The following is a 17104-nucleotide window of genomic DNA, read 5'->3' on the forward strand; positions in this document are numbered from 1 at the left end:
GTCCGCAAATTTAGCTTTTGGAAAGCTTCATTATATAAGTTTACCGATTCATGTTTTGTTTCTTCGATCATGAGCATCTGATTTCACTTTTTGAAACCACTCATTATATAGGCTTCTAGTCAATGTGACTATCTAAGTGTAAAAGTCTGTCATCTGAGCTTTCTAATCAATCTAACCATCCGACTAAACTTTTAATTTCTCTTAGACATCTTGTCAATGGCGATCCAAGTATAATTATAGGGCGTTCTAACCATTGGCCACCTTTAGATACAAAGATAAACATTTAATCATATTTTGAAGCACTTAAATAATACAAATGCCCTTTCAAAGTACATGAGCATCAAATTAATTTGAAATCATTGAGTCAATATGTCTTGGTAGCAATTGATATACAAAAGGTTTGTTACATGTTTCCATGAAATAATCGTCGTGTGCATCACATGTGCTAAACAACCTTGCACATTTGATTAATAACTTAATCAAACGTTATCGACAAGATTAAAGCATCTCAAATTTTCACCTCCCCGTGACAAATCTCTCTCCAAGTAGTTTGGATAATATTCAGTGTAAAGTGAAAAATACCGTAAAATGTCCTCTTGTTTATTATTTTTTACCAAGATACGTATTTTTACATACCTAAAAAAGTTATCCACACAGAACAATGTACTGTACATATTCATATGAACCATACATTACGTATGGAACCACCTTGATTCCAACACTACACCCACTTCTGACATGGAATCAAACGTCGTGTTCCATCTTGAGGTGCTGTTTTCTGCTGCTGTAAATCTGCGATCACTGTCTCCTGCTACTACAGATCTTTCTCTATCTGTTGATGTCCACGTAACTTGTCCCTAGCCAAAATCAACGTGTTTCCAGCCATCTGTTGTCTGCATTTTGTCTACAGCATTCTGTGTCCTCTAAAACCATATTAGGAGGTCTACCTCTACATTGGGAAATCATTGTTGAATAGATCTCACTTACTCCCAAAAATCCAAAAAAGCCACCATGGCATGTAAATGTTTGTTTGCATTGTATGTATCTAGTTCTCATCACAATTCAAGCCAGTACATCCACTACAATGATTTTTGTATTTGGTAAACTCATCAATAGGTATACCATACCAGGTCTGCCCAGAGAAGTCAGCAAGACAAGTCAGACCAAGAACACCCAGCCCAGCAGGTTTTTTGGGGCTACTAAAACTCCTGCTATTGGAAACAACCAAATATTAGAGAGATCTTGCTCACTCATATATAGTTCTGGCTCTACTGAAAAACACAAGACCAACCCAAGCACAGCCTCCCGATGTTTGCACCAGCAGGCATCTTCCTCGAGTATTCTTCCTCGACCATGCAGGAGAGCCCCCCTCAGATTTTCTCTAAAGATGTCCTGCAGCAGCCCACAGTTTCCCTCTGCCTTTGGACTTCCAACAACCAATTCTGTATTGAAAGTAGTCCATAGGTAACCAAATATGTTCTAAACATAGATATCGATCAAAAACTTAAGCTTGGATTGAAGGAACCAAATTTTCCAACATCATTTGGCATCGATTTGAAATTCGACTTCAGGGTGATCATCCAAAAAGAAAAAACAGAAATCCGGGTATTTAAGGTCATAATATTAGAGTCCAAATTCAGGATCGTAACACATTGAACCAAATATTGGTTGAAGAAATGACATTAGACCAGAACTCACACTAGTGAAGACCCAGACTCCAACAAAAATATACCAGACCAAAACTCAAAGGTATGTTTCATGTGTTGAGCTGGTTTGGTGAAAGATTCAGTTGAGCATGAAAGCCAAGGAGATGGGGCAGTTCATGTCAAGGGCACCTGCGCAACACTGATTGAGAGGAAACCAGGCTAATATCAGTGAACCAAGGCAAGTCAGTTGAAAGAAATACCAAAATCTAATGTTGTTCTGTAGGTGACAACAGATTGGATGCCACAAGATGTGGAAAAGATGGATTCCCAGCAAAGCATACATCCATCTGTATGAGATATTTACTGCGGTTTATTTGTTATTTTGAAATATGGTACTGCGTTGTTTTACTGCATATGCACTCTGGGACACTTCACTTGACTCCGAAGGTTCGCCTGCATATTGAATGTGAATTCTGTTGACTTTGAAGATGGATAGAAATTTATTGTTGGCTAGTGAGCACATTGAGAAGCTTTGGATATAAATTGTCTTAAAGGGGCCAATACTAATGTGCATTCTGCCAAGTTTGAAGGTGGCTAAGAATTTATTGTTGGCTTAGTGAGCACACTAACGAGCTTCACGTATGAATTGTCTAAAGGGTCACAGTATCCCTTAAGATGTTGGCTTCATGTGTTACTTGTCAAAGAAGAGGATAAAGGGAGCAGGGCTACAGAATCAGGTTTAAATTTGAGTACAAAATACAGCAAGAATGCAAATGTGTAAGGGACGTATAATTAAGGGTTAGATTCACGTGTTACTTTTCAAAGAAGAGGAGAAAGGCAGCAGGGCTACAGAATCAGGTTTAAATTTTAGTACAAAATATGGCAAGAATGCAAATGTGCAAGGGATGTATACAATACAAAAAAATGAGGCCTCAATTCCAAAAAAGAAAAATGCCTTTGCTAGTCACACAGAAGAATGGAATAAGAAATGTGACATAGCATTTGATTATTTCTGCCTTTTCATTTTCCTAGATCTGCAATGGACCAAGTGAATGTTATGAACCAAGTGCCTCAGTCACATACATCAAGTATCTTACCGATTACCCTTTCCCATGAATGAAAATGAAGCCAAATTGAAATCCATCATGTACATGTGAACTTGCATTCTATTACAGTGTACACAAGTTGGTGAAAGTTTTAACCTGCATTGAATATTCAGAGATAGCTATCTCGTGCAGAATTTGAACTATCTTGTGAAGCCTGATTTGATGCATGAGGGTCAGGATTATATACATAAGTGCAACACAGTCTGCTGGCCACTGCTTGTAGTTGTGTGCACTCCTCCTTGGAAGAGCTCAAACCTCCAACAGTTTCAAAATTTTCAACCATCTAGCACAAATGTAAGAGGTTCAAGAATGTTTCTTGGCCATCATTTTGTTAAGATGGTGTAGATGAAGTAATTCTCATGAATCTAACTTGCAAGATGAACGGTAGGATGATCTGTGTAGACTATCATTTCAGCCCTGCCTCATCCCACCCCTACCATGTCAAAGGCTACAAGCGTCAGGCATGGTGCATTAAAAGATTATCGCATTCTCAGCATGTCCTATGTAAGACTCACAATCAGTTTGTGAGCCCACGCTGCCTCATCTAAGACCAATTACAACCATGTAAGCCATACTTTCCAGAACCTGTGAGTGCATCATATATTATTGGGAGAGAGCTGTATAATCTAGTGGTTTGCTTTATAGCATCCACACCCTTTCCCCCAACCCAAAAAAAAAAAAAAAAAGAGATACCATATAGAACTTCCCTTTAATAAGTATGTATGCTTTAAATGCCTTTTGGAACTCATCAATTGACTGTAGGAAATACCTCTAACTTATCCTCCTTGGCACAATGGTATTTTGGAAGAAAGCGATGCTCCTTTGTTAAGTCAACACATTCTTGCACATGCTCAGGTGCTATGAAGTCTAAAGCCACCTTCACGCAAGACTGAAAATTTTTCAACCAAAAAAAAAGTGCAAAATAGTGTAAGTTATCATCTCCAGTCTCCATCAATTCAAACAGACAAGACACTCACGATGAAAAGGTAAAACTTTGACAAGAATACCATAGTTTCAGAAGAGAAAAATGATAAAACATGTAGAAAACAAATTATCTAACTAGAATCATTAGTTTTCAATCTCCACATATAAAAGCTTCAATAACAAAGGCAGAAGAAAGAATAAACAGAACTCAATTCAACATCAAGATGCTGTAGTACACTACATAACCTACACCAGGCACACTTTCACAGCCAAGGGATTGGGCCACCTGGGAATCTGAAAATCTGAAGTTGAAATCTTAAATCTCAAATAGCTAGTACACAATGACTCTGAGTGATAGCACAAAATCTTCGAATATTGAATTTTGTGGGAGTATGTGGCCAGCTCCATATTAGGGAGCCCAGTATTTGGGTCTTTCTACCAGACTTTTGCCTACTCCTAGATGGTCCTTTTAGGTGGGACTACATATCAGCAATGATTTGTCCAACCTAGTTGGTCAAATCATTCACTTTACACCTATTTATAGGCTTCCTCTGTACATACTTTTTATTGTGCGTTCCATATTCATTGCGGCCTGGGGGTCCTTGCTTCATCATTCCATTGCTGTTCATGTTCATGGCAGCAGGAGGCTGCATCCTGCAGCAAATTGTAGACCCACCCTAGTGCATTTTGAATTATGTCTCTACACTGGACTCATAGGTCGCACCCTTGCCCCAACATTATATCCATACCTTGAGACTTGGACTTGTAGATTCTAATACACACCTAGAAGTCAGTCCCACCCTTGATTGAACATCGAGATAACCAGCCCCATCTAACCCAAATGTTCATATCTTTGCTTACACTTTGGTACATGGGAGACTAAACACAATGCATGGGTCTATATTTATTCAACATTCAATTGCAACGTGTGATGTTTGTGAGGTTCAAGGCAAACGGCTATGATTGGTGTCGTAGCAGCATGTGATAGTGTTTGTACCTATGTTTTGTTGAGCTAAAGATACACTAGCCTTAGTAAAATAGCCCCAAAACTCAAATTATTTAATGAATTTAAACATTTTATTCAAAAGAAATGCAGTCCTAGAGAGTTTCTATGTCCCACATGCAAACTCTAATTTGGAAGGCCCCAAACTTTCTATAAATAGACAAGCTGCTCTCCATTCAGCCCAATCTCATTTCTGCAGCTTGCAAGTGCCCTCTCTCTGCTGTCAACACCCCAATTGCGGAGGATATTTCAGCCAAGCTGCTGTCCCATTGTTGTCTACTTGTTGGCGCCTAATTTCCAACCCCTGTTGCAGATTTCGGAGTACTCTCAGCCTGTCCAGCACATACATCAGCTGGCGACTGCTGCCAAGAGCCGTTCCAGCCTGCCTTTACTGCACATTCATCACCAGATTATGGCACCCAGCTTGCACAGCTGTGTTTGCATAAGACTGCTGCTGCTCAGCCTGTCTTCTTCACCAGCAGATCTGTGTTTTGCCATTCAGCCCTTCCGACCAGCTGCCACGTCATCAAAACAGCAGCATTTTATTCTCTCTTTTCTAACTGCCTATCAATCAACTGATCTAGCTCTAACTTGCTGCATTTTTTCCTATTAGACCCTCATGGAGGCTACCTTGCTATGTTTTGAGATCCGTCGTGAGTACAACACAATCTCCAACTCATACTCTTTGCCCTAGTCCTCAAGACACTAGAGTTCAAGGGTTAGTATTCATTCACTACATAGTGTCTTTGTTGCATGCGCATTGTATTCTATTCAAATTCATTCGATTTATTATTCATTGTGTTCATTGTCTTTGAGTTCTAACTATGTTCTATTAACAACTTGTGCTTTGTCATATGATTGCATTTGAATTTGTATTAGGGCATTTCTTTACATGGTATCAAAGCTAGGTGTTGAGCTAAAAATACATTAGCTTTACTTAAACAGCCCCAAAACTTGCTTAATTAATGAAGAAACCTTCTTTATTTAAAAGAAACGCGATCCTAGAGAGTTTCTATGTCTCATAAGCACAAACCCACTTGGGAGGGCCCAAACTTTTTCTAAATACATATGCTGCCCTCCATTCAATCTTCAATCTCGTTTTTGCAAATTTCAAGTGTTTCAGCTTGCAGCCCACACCCCGCTCGCGGAGGACATCTCAGCCGAAGCTGTCCATTGCTGTCTACATCAATTGGCGCCTGATTTCCAGCCCTCTTCTCACAGTTTGGAGCTAACCCCAATCAGCTGACTGTTGTTCTTGCACAGACCTCCTGTCATACTGCCTGCCATGTCATCTGCAGCCTGCGTTTGGCAGTTTTCTCTCTCCTCCAGCTGTTGCCCAGCTTCTGCAAGCTGTCCAGCTTGTGTTTGGCAGTTTTCTCTTGCAAGCTGTCCTACCTGCCTTTTTAGTCTTTCTCTCTCCTGCAAGTATCCTGCCTGCGTTTTTAGTCTCTCTCCTACAGCTTGTCCTCTCTCTTGCAAGCTGTCCTGCTTGCGTTTTTAGTTCTTCTCTCTCCTCACTACCGACTGCATCAGATCCATCTTCTCAATGCTGCATTTACTGGTGTTTGACATCCGGAGACTGCCTTGCTGCAATTCGGGATCCGTTCAGAGTACAACACACTCTCCAGCTCATTACCCTTGCCCTAATCCTTGAGATACAAGAGTTCGAGGTTCAGTATTCATTCACTGCATAGTGTGTTTGCTACATGAGCATTGTATATTCAGCAGTAATATCACTTCAATTATTTTCTATATTCATTGTCTTTGAGTTACCCTAACCCTAACTGTGTTCTTTTATCACTTTGTGCTTTGTCGTACGATTGTTATTTGTGTTTCTATGTCAAAATATTTCTTTACACTAGGTACTCTCTGAAGAAACCTAAACCTTGACCTAAAAGCTCTTCTCAAAAGCTAGGAAATATAGTAGGATAGATGACTTTGAATGCATCTACACCTACTCAATCCCTAAAGGAGCCTATGCCAAGAACTAAGCAAGAGTGGTATCCATTGCCAACTATGCAAGGTTTTGACATAGTCGGAGATCCTTCTAATTACGTGGATAATACAAACCACTATTCCATCACAAATGAGGAGTTACATCTAATCTTATGGAGAGAGGTCATTTTTTATGAGAGGAACATTGTGCAGTCTTTTAAACCAAACTCCAAGCCAGCTCCTCAAGACACACCATCAAAGATAGTGCCTTCTGAGCGAAGTCTACTACCAGTTCCTCACCTTTCCATAGATTCTTCACTCCCTAAGCTCCTTCCACAATTCTTAGGCTATAATTGGTATAGTCAATCCTCTCGAGCACAATTATGCATTTTTCTTGTCACTTTTGGGCATTTTCAAAAGTCACTAGGCTCTAGAAGAGGAGGCAGTTGTTATACAAGGTCATGAGGAGGCCATGGAAGAAGTTCGTCAATGGGTTGAATCGAGACAAGTATAGAGCGGGTCACAAAAGTAGTGGAGAGAGGACCGTAAAGATTAGAAGCTCTTTGGCATGATATGGAGGAAGCATGTCAACCCTCCTAGCCCAAGCCACAATCCCCCCCCCAATCCCAATGACAACCTCAAGGAAAACCTCCAACCCTTGTCGACAACCTATGTATACACTGTCCAGGGAATGTCAATCTCTAACACCCCCTCTCAAATCTTGGACATGGTAAAAGGCTAAGGGATTTGGAGTGGTATCGAAGTAAAGCCTGAGGAAGAGCCTTCATAAACAAGTCAGCAAGATCACCCCCTGTCTTGCAATGAACCAAGGAAATAGTCGCATCCAGAATCTTCTTCTGAATGAAATGGTAATTGGATCTTAATATGCTTCATCCGAGCATGAAACACAAGGTTCTTGGCCAAGACAATGCAACTCTCATTGTCGCACTAAAGAATAGTGGTACCCTGCTGTGGGCAGCCAAGCTCCTCTTAAGAGCCTACGAAGCCACACTGTCTCACATGTAGTAGAAGACACCGCCAAATACTCTGCCTTGGTCAAAGATAGGGCAACCATGGGTGGTTGCACTCCAAGAAACAGCACCAACACCCAAGGTAAAGCAATAACCTACCGTGGACCTTCGATGATCCACATCGCCAACCCAATCGGAATCACTCCATCCTGTAAGGACCAAGTCTATAGCACTATACCTACTAGATAATAGATCACAGGATCAAGAGTCCCCCATAGGAACCACAAATTCCATTGATCAGCTTGCCAATGCACCATCTTGGGTTCACTCATGAACCTGGCCAGCACACCGACAACATAACATAAGTCAACATGAGTATTGAGAAGCTAGATCAAAGACCCAATTAGCTGTCTATAACAAGTAGCATCTGCCAAAGGAGAATCGGAATGAGTTATAGCCTTCCAATTCCAGTCCATAGGAATCATAAGAGACTTGCATTCATCCATCTCACACGAAGTCAAAAGCTCCTGTATATACCGTTGTTGGGAAATAAAGATCCCCCTCGAAGTTTGATAGCTCTCATGACCTAGAAAGAAGTGAAGAAGTCCCATATTCATCATCTCAAACTTCTCCTGAAGTGTAGCAGCCTTTGTCTGCATGACCATCTAAAGATGGTCACCTGTCACAATCAAGTCGTCCACATAAAGAACAAACAACACATGACCTCCACCTGAGGTGTGAACATAAAGCTAGGGGTCAGCCATGGAATGTCGATACCCTGATTTCTCTTAGAGAAATGAGTCAATCTTCTCATTCCAAGCAAGGGGAGCCTGCTTAAGGCCATAGAGAGCCTTCTGCAACCTATATACCTTACCATCAGAAAAACCAAAGCCGGGAGGCTATTCAACATAGATCTCCTTCTTCAACTCCCCATTTAAGAAGGCAGACTTTGCATCCAACTGATAGGCCGGCCATCTCCTATGGCTAGCCAAGGCAAGAACTACGCGAATAGTACCTATCCGAGCTATAGGGGTAAAAGTATCATGGAAATCAATGCTTTGGCTTTGTGCAAAACCTTTAGCAACAAGGCAGGCCTTGTGCTTATCCAACATGCCGTCACTGCAGTACTTGGTCTTGAAGACCCATTTGACCCCAACGATCTTATGAGAAGGCTTCGGCACAAGTTGCCAAGTGTCATTCCTCTCAATCAACTCCAACTCCGGCTCCACTTTGCACCAATGATCATGCTATAAAGCTTTCTTCACGAAGGTGGGCTCCCGATCTTACGTGACACGAGACATCAAATAGTAACTAGTGTACACAAGCTCAGTGTGGTGTGCTTGGTTCCTCCAAGAACGTCATGGGTCATCTTAGGGTTGCCACTCCTCAAGGACCCCCTCAATCCCTGCATCATGAAGAGTGTCACAAGCCCAACGAGAAGGAAGCCAAATCTTGTCTCATCACTCGCAATCTATTTAAGTTTCTGGAAGGTTCACAGACAGCTAGGGCACAATTGGTAAGTCCAGTGGCTGAGAACTAAGCTCCTCATCCGAACAAGAGTCCTCAAGAGGCATAGGCTCCAAAGAAACAATCGCTAGCGCCCAGCTATCACCGGGATCTCCTCCAAGAACAAGGTGTTCCTCACCCCCCCTCTGAGGTTGAAACTTCCACAAATCAAACATCACAGCTCGTATATAGACATCCCGCTTAACAAGATCATACAATCCGTAACCTTGAGACTACGAACTATAGCCCACAAACACCTGTCTTTTGGAAGCCGCTTCAAAATTGTCACGCTATGTTTTCAAGATGTGAACATAGGCATTACACCCAAAAACACAGAAATAAGAAACATCTGGTCTAGACCCAAAGTATGCCTCATAAGGGGTCATACATACAATAGTGGAAGTAGAGGATCGATTAAGAATGTGAACTACAGTAGCCACAACCTCAACCCATAATCACTAAGGTGTCTGACGATGTCCATCATGGTACGAGCCATCTCAATCACACTACGATTCTTCCACTCCAATATACCATTCTCTTAAGGGGCGTTTGTATTGGCAAACTCCTAGTGAATACCAAGATTTGCACAAAAATGAGCAAGCTCATTAGAAGCAAAGTCTTCACCCCTATCAAATCATAAGGTCTTGAGTTTCCACCCCAATCGGTTCTCCTCAAAGAGCAACCAATCCGTAAAGTTGGAGAAAGCCTCTGACTTCAGCTTCAAGAAATAAGCCCATATCATCCTGCTATAATCATCCACAATTAGCATGAAATACAAGCTTCCTCTAAGGGACTCTATCCTCAATGGTCCACAAAGATCGGTAGAAACAAGCTCCAAAGGTGTTGAAGACCGCCTCGAAGCCTTGCTAGAAATAGCATCACAAGTTTGCTTCCCACGAAAGCAAGATACACAAGGCTACTAGCTCACCACAATATCTGGCAAGCCTCGAATAAGCTGTCTCTTAGACGCCTTCCGAAGGTAATCATAGTTGAGGTAACCAAACAGAGCATGCCAAAGCTCAAACTAAGTTTGAGAGGAAAGAAGAAGAGAAGTCAAAGGCAAAAAAAGACCACAACTTATAGACATCATTCTCCTCATATCCTGAAGAAAGAACCTATCTCGATCCACGATCAAGAATCCAAAAAGAATCCACATCAAATTCAACCAAAAGGCTAAGGACACAAATCTTGTACACCGAAAGTAGATGGTATCTCAAGGCCAATACATAAAGCACCTCAGATGTATGGGCACCATCTCGCCCATCTAGAATAAGATGCATGTCACCCCGTCCCTAAATAGGAACAGACAAACTATCACCAATGAGAATCTAGCCAAGCAAAGACCACAAATGAGCAACACCTACTGAAAAAGGAATCATGTGCTATGAGACACCACTGTCAATAATCCACTCTCGAGTATATGGGGCCGTCAACGCAGCATCAAAAGCCGTCAAGGTCGATTCCTCAACCATCTCCAAGTGGAGAAAAGCAACTAACGAGGGAGCAACCACCGCTCCGAAATCCCTTGAAGATTTCTCATTCTTCTCCTTGTCGGAGCAACCCTTCTTCTAGTGACATGTCTTGCCACAAGTGTGATAGGTAGACACCTTTTTCTTGTCCTTCTTTGATTTGTTCTTTTTCTTTTTATCCTTCCCCTTCTTCTGAGAGGATTGACCAACCAAGGCCTCAAATTTAGAAGCATTGGTCCCTTTCAACTGCTCCTCTTGGTCCAAGACCATGGAACCAACTCTTTCCAACGAAAAGTCTCTGACTGCCCTGAGGCAATCAAGCCATAATAAAGACCACTGAAACAAGGCAATAACTGTAAAAGAAGAGTTATCGCCATGTCTTCAAAAGTGATCACCTTCATTGTGTTTTGTACCTACATCTAAAGCTGCCTCAGCTTGTAAATATGCTCATGTATAGAAGATGACTTGTTGATACTCATGGTCGTCATCTGCACCTCCAAAGAAACTTATTTCATGAAGGTCATACAATTGCACATCTAATTGAGCTCAAACCATATCTCTCGGGCCACCGTCAAATGCTCAATATGAGAGACAACAGCTATAGTGCATGAGAGAAATAAAAACAAGTGGATGCGAGCATTGAGTTTGTCCCAATGTGCCTGAGCCTTTGCCAACTCTACCTTATCTCACTTGAAGAGAGTTTGGACTCGCCTTGTGAAAAAGGACAATAAATAACCTCCGTAACAAGCTCCGCCAAATCATAGGACTTCAAAATGGCAAGCCTCATAACTCGCCAGATGTGATAATTCTCACCATCGAGCTTTTGATCTAATGGAAGAGCCGGTAAGATGAGCACCTTCCGGTCCATAATCGCCTAAAACTCGGTCTCGGCATCAGAAGACATCTTCACCTACAATGCTTGCAAAAAACACAAAAAGCAACCCCCTTTCACTATGTGAATGCAACTTGCTAGGGCTCTTCGCCACTCGTCGCGTTCCTTCTTCACCCGCCGGAGGCAATGAAAAGGTAAAATCTGCACTTGAAAGCCGAAGTATTACGATTTTTACAGGTCTGTCTTCTGTCCTCAGCTGATGCCCTACTTCGCTCTGGGAAAAACAAGCACAAGAAAATCTCTCTCCACACCCGACCACGCTCAAGAAGATGCTAGAGTGCCACCCCGTCGTGAGTTCTATTTAAGTATTACTCACTTACTTCCTAAGCTCCCCTTAACCCCGTACGGGCGCCCAAAGCCCCCGGATGGTCATCCCTTCTTGCGCTTGTCTCCCCATAAGTTACATTTATTAATGTAACATTTCCTCCCCCTAAAGAATCGGTTTCGTCCTCGAAAACGATGCTTGGGAGGTCCAACTATAAATTGGGAAACCTTTTCCTTAAAGTACTTACTCGCTCCCATGTTGAGCTTTCTTCTGAACAATCTTTTCATTTCACCAGATATTCTTGATAAATAGTATTACTTGTTCATCTCTTACGAACATTAAAAATTCTTTCTGGTTCATGTGGAATAGATTGGTCACCTAATAGCTCGTCAATGTTATCATTTAAGATTAAATTATCCATATCTCCAAGTTTCTTTCTTAGCTTGTAAGTCTGTTTTCCCATCCTCTTAAGTATTGTGAAAGGACCACAATACCTGGGTGAATGCTTTGGACATCATCCCGTTTTCATGGTTTTAGTTTGTTCAGGCACCTTAAGATAGACCAATTCCCCTTCCTCAAACGAGACGTCTCTTCGGTGAAGATTTGCATATGCTCTAGCTCGATTTTGAGCTTTCTTAATATTTTCTTGAGCAAATTTTAACATACTATTCATATCCTCCAAAAAATCATTTGCTGCCTGAACCTTTTCCTTGTGCAGTCCTACTGATGAGGAGCTCTGGGCTGAAACCCATACATGAGCATAAATGGACTATATCTAGTGGAAGAGTGTTTGGCACTATTATATGCAAACTCTGCTATCAGTAAATACTCTTCCCAATTAGTTTGCCTTTTATTTATATATGCTCTCAACATATCTTCAAGGATTTGGTTAACCCTTTCAGTTTGCCCATCTGTTTGCGGGTGCTCCGCCGTGCTCATGCTAAGTTTAGTATCCAATTTCCTAAATACAGCACGCCAAATTGACTACCAAATTTTCTATCCCGATCAGAAACTATATTTGCCGGAAGGCCATACAATCGGTATATGTTCTCTATGAACAATCTAGCCAATTCTGGTGTTTTAACATCAGTTAAAGTTAGAATAAACCTAGCCATTTTGATTAACCTATCCACAATCACCCACATAGAGTCGTACCCCCTCTCTATTCTGGGTAACGCGACAATAAAGTCCTGGTATTTATTACATTTGACCACATAGTTGTCAGAGTGCAGCGGTGCGGAAGTGTAGGACTGAGAGAGAGAGAACGCAGAGAGAGAAGGGAGAGAAAGACACAGTGGACGATGAAGATCTGCTGTATAAAGAATGCTGAATACAAAGATATGCAGATATATACACGGGAGCAATGCGCTGGACTGCGTGTCTCCACCTCGACGATGCAAACCTGCTGTCCACCTCGAAGTCCGCTGCAGTCTGCACTGTCTGCTGTCTGAAATCTGTGAACAGAGACAGAATCTGGGCGTCACCGGTCTGTAATCTGCGAGCAGAGAAGTGTGTGTAGACTGCTGGGAACGTCGGGTATAAATAGCCGACAACCGGGGCAAAAGAGGGCGCCAGAAAATAGGGCGCAACCAGGACTTAAATGCAGCCGACTGGGCTGCAGGCAGTCGGACTGCCAAGTGCACAGTCCAACTGTGCAGACTGCTGTGCAGACTGCCTGCCTGCCTGGCTATGATCTCTAACACCCCCTCTCAGAGCCTGGGCAGGGCAGAAGCCTGAGGGATCTGGAATGTCTCCGAAGTAGAGCCTGAGGAAGTGCCTTCGTAAACAAATCCGCAAGATTGTCCTCCGTCTTGCAATACTCCACAGTGATGGTCTCATCCAGAAGCTTTTCTCGGATGAAGTGGTACTGGATCTCAATGTGCTTCGTCCGGGCATGAAAAACAGGGTTCCTTGCCAAGGCAATGCAACTCTCATTGTCACATCGCAGCAATGTAGGACGAGTCTGGGGACACCCAAGCTCCTCCAATAATCTCCGAAGCCACACAACCTCGCATGTGGTGGAAGACGCGGCCCGATACTCAGCCTCAGTAGACGAAAGGGCTACCGTGGGCTGCTTCTTGCTACTCCATGAAATAACACTTGCACCCAAAGTAAAACAGTAACCTGTAGTAGACCGCCTGTGGTCCACGTCACCGACCCAATCCGAGTCGCTCCAACCTGCAAGTAGAAGATCTGACCCATCTGTCCCTGCGGGGTAATGAATCCCTAAATCAGACATCCCCCTCAGATACCGAAGTATCCTCTGAGCAGCCTGCCAATGCACCGTCTTAGGTTCACTCATGGACCCTGCCAAGAGCCCAACAGCAAAACATAGATCAACCCTCGTGTTGAGAAGCCAAATCAAGGATCCAACCAACTGTCGATAGCGGGACGCATCCGCCAAAGGAGAAGCTGAATGGGAAGTGGCCTTCCAGTTCGGATCCATAGGAGTAGAGAGGGCCCGACAATCTTCCATCTCAAGAGACACCAAGAGCTCCTGTACATATCTCAGTTGAGAGATAAAGATCCCCCTCTGAGACTGATAAATCTCATGGCCCAAAAAGAAATGGAGTAGACCCAAATCCGTCATCTCGAACGTCCGATGTAAAGCTGACTTCGTCTCTTGGACCTGCTGTGCAGCATCACCTGTGACAATCAAATCATCAACATATAAGACAAACAGCACACAACCACCCTCGGAAGTGTGAACATACAGCTGCGGTCAGCCTTGGACCGCCGATATCCCAACTGAGATTGGAGGAACGAATCAATCTTCTCGTTCCATGCACGCGGGGCCTGCTTGAGGCCATACAAGGCCTTCTTCAACCTATAGACTTGCCCATCTGAAGAACCAAAGCCAGGAGGCTGCTCAACATAGATCTCCTCCTTCAAATCACCATTGAGGAAGGCCGACTTCACATCCAGCTGATAAACAGGCCATCTCCTATGACCAGCCAAAGCAAGAACAGCTCTAATGGTCGCCATACGAGCTGTGGGGGCAAAAGTGTCATGACAGTCAATACCTGGGCGCTGTGCAAAACCTTTAGCAACAAGGCGAGCCTTGTGCTTATCCAAAGTACCATCACTGAGGTATTTGGTCTTGAAGACCCACTTGACTCCAATCACCTTCTTCTTTGGGGGGCGGGACACGAGCAACCAAGTGCCATTCCTCTCAATAGCCTCCAACTCAGCTTCCATAGCTTTCTTCCATGGTGCGGACTGTAAAGCCTCCTTCATGGAGGTGGGCTCTCGATCCTGCATAACACGGGTCATCAAACAATAGTTGGAGCAAACAAGCTCCGTAGAATGTGCCTGGTGCCTCCGTGACCGCCGCGGACCATCCTGCGGTCCCCACTCCTCAGGAACCCCCTCGATCCCTAAATCACGGAGTGTGTCACGGGCCCAGCGAGGAGGCCGAACCTCCCCTCGTCTTTCTCCATCAGCAGAAGACTCTGGAATATCCACCGGCGGTAACTCCTCAGAGGTATCCGGTGGAACAGTAGACTCTGTGTCAGAAACAGAATCATAATCAAAAGGCACGGGCTCCAGTGGAACTGTAGAAGGAGCCCAACTCTCCCCTGGATCTCCAAGAACGGGATGATTTTCACCCGTTGAAGTAGCCGGAACCTCCACAAACCGCACATCACGGCTAGTGTACACATCCCGCTTGACGGGATCATACAGTCGGTAGCCTTGGAACTGGGAGCTATAGCCAACAAATACCTGTTTTCGGAAAGCTGCTTCAAATTTATCACGGTGAGCCTTGGGGATGTGAACATAGGCATCACACCCAAAGACCCGAAAGTAAGAAACATCTAGCGTCATCCCAAAATAAGCCTCAAATGGGGTCATCCCTTCCACGGCCGAAGTAGGGGATCGATTAAGGATGTGGACTGCAGTAGCCACAGCCTCGGCCCACAGAACCTGAGGGGTCTGTCGGTGCTCCATCATGGTGCGCGCCATCTCGATCACACTGCGGTTCTTCCGTTCAAGAATACCATTTTCTTGAGGAGTGTTGGTATTGGCAAACTCCTGGTGAATTCCTCTATCTGCACAAAACCGAGCAAACTCATTAGACATAAATTCACCTCCCTTGTCGGATCGCAAGGTCTTCAACTTCCGGCCTGATCGGTTCTCCTCAAAGAGAAGCCAATCCTTGAAGTGCGAGAAAGCTTCTGACTTTAATGCCAAAAAGTAGGCCCATGTCATCCTGTTGTAGTCATCCACGATCAGCATGAAGTACGAGCTCCCACGCAGGGACTCATTCCTCATAGGGCCACATAGATCCGTAGATACTAGCTCCATCGGTGAAGTAGACCGCCGCGAAGCTGTGTGGGGAATGGCATCCCTATGCTGCTTCCCCCGAATGCAGGAGACACATGGCTGCTGGCTCACCACTATATCCGGCTACCCTCAAACAAGCTGTCCACGTGACGCCCTCCGAAGATAGTCATAGTTCAAGTGACCAAACCGAGCATGCCATAACTCTGACTGTGACTGAGAGGTAAGAAGAAGAGTAGAGAGGGCGGTGGAAGACTTCAGTTTGTAAATGCCGTTCTCCTCATATCCGGATGAGAGAACCTTCCTCGATCCACGATCAAGGACTCGCACTGTAGTACTGTCAAACTCCACCAAGAGACCAAGGGAGCAAATCTTATGAACTGAAAGGAGATGGTACCCTAATCCTGGTACATGCAAAACCTCTGAGGTATGGGTACCACCTCGACCATCCGGAATGAGCTGCATCTTACCCCGACCTGCAACAGAAACTGAAGAGCTGTCTCCAATGAGAATCTGCCCACGCGAGGGTCGCAACTGGGCAACACCATCTGATGAAGGAGTCATGTGCCGTGAGGCACCACTATCAACAATCCACTCCCGAGCCTGGGGAGCCGTCATCGCAGCATCAGAAGCATTCGGTGAAGCGTCCTCAATGACAGCTAGATGAAGAAATGCAGCTGATGAGGGTGCAGCCACCGCTCCAGAATCCTTGGTGTCCTTCTTCTTGGTGTCCTTCGTGTCTTTGTCAGGGCAATCCTTCTTCCAATGGCCAGTCTTTCCACAAATATGGCATGTGGAGTCTTTGTCCTTGTCCTTCTCCTTGTCCTTCTTGGACTTGTTATCCCCCTTCTTCTTCTTTTGGTCCTTCCCCTTCTTCTGAGAGGCTTGACCTGTCAGCGCCTCCGACTTGGAAGCATTCTGTCCCTTTAACTGTTCCTCTTGGTCCAAGACCATAGGAACCAACTCTTCCCACCGAAGAGTAGACTCTCGCCCAGAAGCAATGAGGGCAGAGTAAAATGTACCGAATTGTGGCGGCAACTGGGACAATAGTGTGATCGCCATGTCTTCGGAGGAAATCGGCTTCCCCGCATTCTGAACCTGCATCT

The 17104-nt window shown here is 44.0% G+C and overlaps 1 protein-coding gene across 5 annotated transcripts in view; it reads right to left on the reverse strand.

The window, feature by feature from the left end:
• The window catches only part of LOC148013306 (lysine-specific demethylase JMJ27-like), a 45631-nt gene that overhangs the window by 13101 nt on the left and 15426 nt on the right, over positions 1 to 17104 (reverse strand). For all 5 annotated transcript variants that reach the window (XM_087668407.1, XM_087668408.1, XM_087668409.1 and 2 more), the window contains one exon: positions 3522 to 3641. In XM_087668407.1, coding sequence (XP_087524533.1) covers positions 3522 to 3641 — 120 coding nt within the window. The remainder of the gene's footprint in view (positions 1 to 3521; positions 3642 to 17104) is intronic.

The sequence above is a fragment of the Lygodium microphyllum genome, chromosome 26 (assembly GCF_053477565.2).
Source record: "Lygodium microphyllum isolate KBCC chromosome 26, Lygodium_microphyllum_v1.1.10, whole genome shotgun sequence".
NCBI lineage: Eukaryota > Viridiplantae > Streptophyta > Polypodiopsida > Schizaeales > Lygodiaceae > Lygodium > Lygodium microphyllum.